Here is a 4,697-nt window from a genome sequence, read left to right as displayed (position 1 = left end):
TGGGTTTATATAGGGAATTTAGATGGGAAAATAGGATGACTAACTACTAACTTAGAATATGTTAGACTGTTATTAGTTGGATTTGCATTTAATGCATTTCATTCCTTCTAGTTTTGTCTACTAACGAGAAGAATTTGTTTCACTGTCACAATTTTTATGTACATATACGTTAGTCTGTCAGAGACTACGCAAATATCTAATATTATACTTTTGTGAATTTATTAGTTTACTACACTTTTGGTTGTTTTAGATATTAGGTTTGAGCGATATTCAAGAATTGAAAGCCAGTTGCAAAAAAGAAGACATTACACGACTTGGTAATCGTACTTGGTAATCGTATGTTTTTATTTTCCCTCTGTATAGCGGTAATGATATCGCTTAAAGAATATTTATTTTGGTTCGCCCATTACATTAGTCAAAAAAAATATTTATTTTGGTTTCGCGCATAATCAATAGTTTATCAACTATTAGAGGTACAGTGCCAATTAAATTTTAATACCGTCCAATTAAATGGAGTGTGTAGCAGAAGGACACGCGTATCCAACAGCAAACATCAGAACTCTCCCAACTAGCCCCATCACATTCTTCAATTTCGTTGGACCACCTTTTTGTTTTCCCATTAATTATCTAAGGAAAAACCTAACTATGGTCATTAGATACAGTACTATACCGACAAAAAAGTTTTGCCCAACTATGAAACTTCAAATAATAAAACTTACTGCATCACGCACAAAAAATAGAGAAAATCGCTTAAAAAAATCTTCAAAGTGACACCCACTTACATTTTAAATCTTTAGAATAATTCATAAATACTTTAAATCTTGAAAGTAACACTTTTATCGAAAGAAATTTTCAATCTAGTTTACTTGTACATCAAATCAAAATGTTAGCCGGTATTGTTCAAAATCGATAATGCGTCGATTTTTTTTTTAATATTTTATAAGTAAAATAAATTAAAAAATAAAAAATTATAAAAAATCATAAAAAATCAAAACAAATCATAAAAGTCACTAAAAATTTACAAATCAAAATATTCACCAAAAAAATTTAAATTATTTTATTAATAAAATAAATATAAAAATACATAAAATATAAAATTCATAAAAAATACAAAAAAAATTCACAACAAATCATAAAATCAATAAAATTCACAAAAAATCTAAATATTCCCAAAAAAATACTTTAAATTAATAAAATAAGTATAAAATACAGAAAATATAAAAAAAAATCATAAAAATTCACAAAAATCAAGAATAAAGTTTTATAAAAGCGACTAAGGAATAATGTGCATTGAGTGTTATAAACTGGCTACCCTGAAGCTATCATTAGTATCCATTCTTCCCTTTAACAATCATGAAGTTTCCCAAATCCAACCAACACACACATAACATAACAGATTAAAAAATATCCAAATTGCAGTCGGTCTCTCGTTATGATTACTCTAATTCAGATTAGAAAATTCATTATCTTCAAATAATTCTCGTGAATGATTTGTTTTGAATTTTTTGAAATTTTTATATTTTATGTATTTTTATATTTATTTTATTAATAAAATATTTTAAAATACATTTTGTGAAATTTTTGATTTTTATGAATTTTATTGATTTTTTTTATTTTTAGTGATTTTATGATTTGTTTTGATTTTTTATGAATTTTATATTTTATTTTTTATATTTATTTTACTGATAAAATAAATTTAAAAAAATTCAAAAAAAATAGACCCGACACATCATCGATTTTGAACAGAATCGCTTACCGTTTTGACTTGATGTATAAGTAAGCCAAATTGAAGGTTTTTTTTTATAAAAGTGTCACTTTAGAGGTTTAAAGTGCTTGTGAAATGTTCTTAGGGTTTAAAGTGTAAGTGGTTGCCAGCTTAAGGGTTTTTAACGCGATTTTCCCCAAAAAATTATATAACCTTGAAGAGTTTTATGCATCAATATGTTACTAGTGTGGCTGTGTTATATTTTCTCTAATGCCACTTCAAGGATTAATGTCCTTGCAACCCTCCTTTTTGCTAAATAAAATTTTTGAGCATGGAGAAAATTTAGTAAATGTTTAAAGAAAATATTGGAAAGATTAAGGGTGACCCTGAATGTTAAGACGACAAAAAACAAAATCCAGAAAATCATAAAAGTTAGGACCCACGATCATATAAATAAAACGGAATGAAGAAGATAGAAAAGTGATTTTGGGAAACTTTTGGTGTAGGAAATGATAGAAAAATGTGTTAGAGAATAGTCAAATTTACAGAATGTGTGTGAAACATATGTTATGTGATAAATTATATCAGTTCCAGTGAAAATAAATACCACAGAAGAGTAGCTCTTAGTGAAGAGCTGAATGATACTTTTGTTATCTAAAATAAAATCATGAGAGGTTACATATTTTACCGCTTAAGGGCATGTGCAATCCAACTCTAGTTTTTATCCTAAAATAAAGTAAAAATAGAATATAGCGTAAAAGATGCTCCAAACTCAACTTCATACTTCATTCCATAATGAAATTTACTTCATAAATAGAGTAATCTATTTTTTGTCTGTTTATTACTCCATTATGAAGTAAGAAATAGAATAAAATTGAAGCATTTTTACTCCATATTCTTTTTACTCCATTTTGAAAGAAAAAATGTAGTTTTATATCGGAAATGCTCCAATAACTGGAAAATATGTTTTAACCCTTTATGCAGAGGTAATTATGTTCTAGAAACCAGCTTGCCGCTATCCAACTAGTGAAAAAAATCAAATACAAGGCACCTGAGATGTAACAAAAGTGCTAAAACTCAGTGAGGAGCAGATGAGTCTTTATAGCACAGGCTGCACAGCCAGAGTTTCTACCATAACAGACCATCTTAACAGAGGAAAAACATCTGAAGTAACAAGTTGAGATCAAAGAGATACTAGTAATTAAATAAATAAGATTCGAAAAAGTTTTCCGAAAGTTTCTGAATGTCTTCTTCTTAGGACTTACATACTTGAGAGTACAATCTAGTTTTCTAGTAGACAGAAATACTAAGAACATAATAATTAACTACAAATGAATGTAATTTTTCACACTTAAGTGGCTGATCTCGAGTTATTGAGTTATCAACGTTCATATCAAATGGTTGAGTAATTGACATCTTAACAAATAGACTGCATTTTTGTTGTTCATGGTCAATGTGGCATGTGATTTTATCTGGAGTTGCAGGATCCTACGTCTAGACCAATAGCAATCCGCTAGAATCAGATAGTTACAAAAGAGAGATTCGAGCAAGCAATCGGTACCAGATGAAGCACAAGATGGATCGACTTATATGTAAACCGTGACTTCAGAATCTTGTTTATTTTGTTTCTATGTTGGACACACATCATTGCGGAGATATCGTTGCAATAAGAAGACTCAAAAGCTGTTTCAGATTAAGATAAGGAAGTAGCATCCTAGTTGTACGAAAAATGTGTAGTTGAAACTTGAAATCGTCGTGTATGAAAATTTCTTTTGATACATAATTCAATCTCGATTGTTAGTAATATTGGACTACTTAGTATAACAAAAACTATATTTAACCCTTGTCATCTAAAAGTTTATAATTGGATGGGAGAAACCATATATAGTATTTCTTCTTGGTATTTCTAATTTGGTTTTAAATTTGGTACCAATCTAAATTTTTTAAAGATACCAAAATCTAAGCTCTTAATAAATATATTTATATGGCTCTATAATCGGTGGTTATAGTACTCTCCCATTCACTATATATATATGATTAATATCGGAGAAAATATATAAAGAGACGATGATTAATAGGATAATATTATCATATCTTAAACATCATTAAGACACAATATAAAGCAAAAGATTACAAAGTAATATGACAAACTTTCGACTGCAAAATAAAAACAAGACAAACTAGGACATGCTGAGGTCAGTGTAGATAGACACTCTTTTATTTATGCTAGACCATACTGTTCATCCTCACGATGATATATGAGTTCCCATTTCACTTGACGCTGCAACAATACAAACGACCAAGACAGTAAATTTAGATCATTAAAAGAAGTAAATCATGGTCTTTTATCTAGATCGCGTAATTAACCACAAAAAGGTATGTGAAATTTCACTTAACCAAAAAAAGAAGCTTACGTGTCGCAGTTAGTGCTCATGGAGATGGGATAGGGAATGCTAACACCGCACTTTCCAGGAAGGCTAGAGGCTAGACTTGGATTGACGTTCTTTGCAGCGGTCTTTAGGCATTTACATGCTTGTTGGCGGTCCGGTGTGGTTTTAGCCATACTGTTCAATTTTGAAACTCCGGCGCAGCATGGAGCTGGCACCGGCCCGCCTTTCATTAGATAGACGGCACATGGAGCCAAGTTACTAGTCACTGTGCCACATGAGATTGCTGCATCTACTGATGCAACTATGCACACAGTCAAAACAAGGCATGTGAAAAAACTCAGAGCCGAAGCCATTGTCTTTTGCTTTTCTCTTTTGTCTTGTGATAAGAAAATAAGGAGACTTAGTTGGTTTTATGATTCTAAGCTTGTGTTATGATGTTGGATGTGAGAAAATGATGATGGGTTTATATAGGGAATTTAGATGGGAAAATAGGATGACTAACTACTAACTAGAATATGTTACTGTTATTAGTTGGATTTGCATTTAATGCATTTCATTCCTTCTAGTTTTGTCGACTAACGAGAAGAATTTGTTTCATTATC

At 30.1% G+C, this 4,697-nt stretch overlaps 1 protein-coding gene across 1 annotated transcript; it reads right to left on the bottom strand.

Annotated features, from left to right (window-relative positions):
- Nucleotides 1-3,776: 3,776 nt before the first annotated feature.
- LOC106387931 (non-specific lipid-transfer protein 3) lies at nucleotides 3,777-4,559 on the bottom strand. Its single transcript, XM_013827871.3, has 2 exons — nucleotides 4,120-4,559; nucleotides 3,777-3,986 (listed from the first exon to the last, which is right to left on the bottom strand). Exons 1-2 carry the CDS (start codon nucleotides 4,446-4,448, stop codon nucleotides 3,977-3,979), a joined length of 339 nt encoding a protein of 112 aa, XP_013683325.1. The 5' UTR covers nucleotides 4,449-4,559; the 3' UTR covers nucleotides 3,777-3,976.
- Nucleotides 4,560-4,697: the final 138 nt, after the last annotated feature.

The sequence above is a fragment of the Brassica napus genome, chromosome C3 (genome assembly GCF_020379485.1).
Source record: "Brassica napus cultivar Da-Ae chromosome C3, Da-Ae, whole genome shotgun sequence".
NCBI classification, from domain to species: domain Eukaryota; kingdom Viridiplantae; phylum Streptophyta; class Magnoliopsida; order Brassicales; family Brassicaceae; genus Brassica; species Brassica napus.
This window is presented reverse-complemented; position numbering and strand designations above follow the sequence as displayed.

Bases quoted from the DNA above. Each gene is read 5' to 3' on its own strand.
- LOC106387931 (XM_013827871.3), bottom strand. From the start codon at position 4,448: ATGGCTTCGGCTCTGAGTTTTTTCACATGCCTTGTTTTGACTGTGTGC.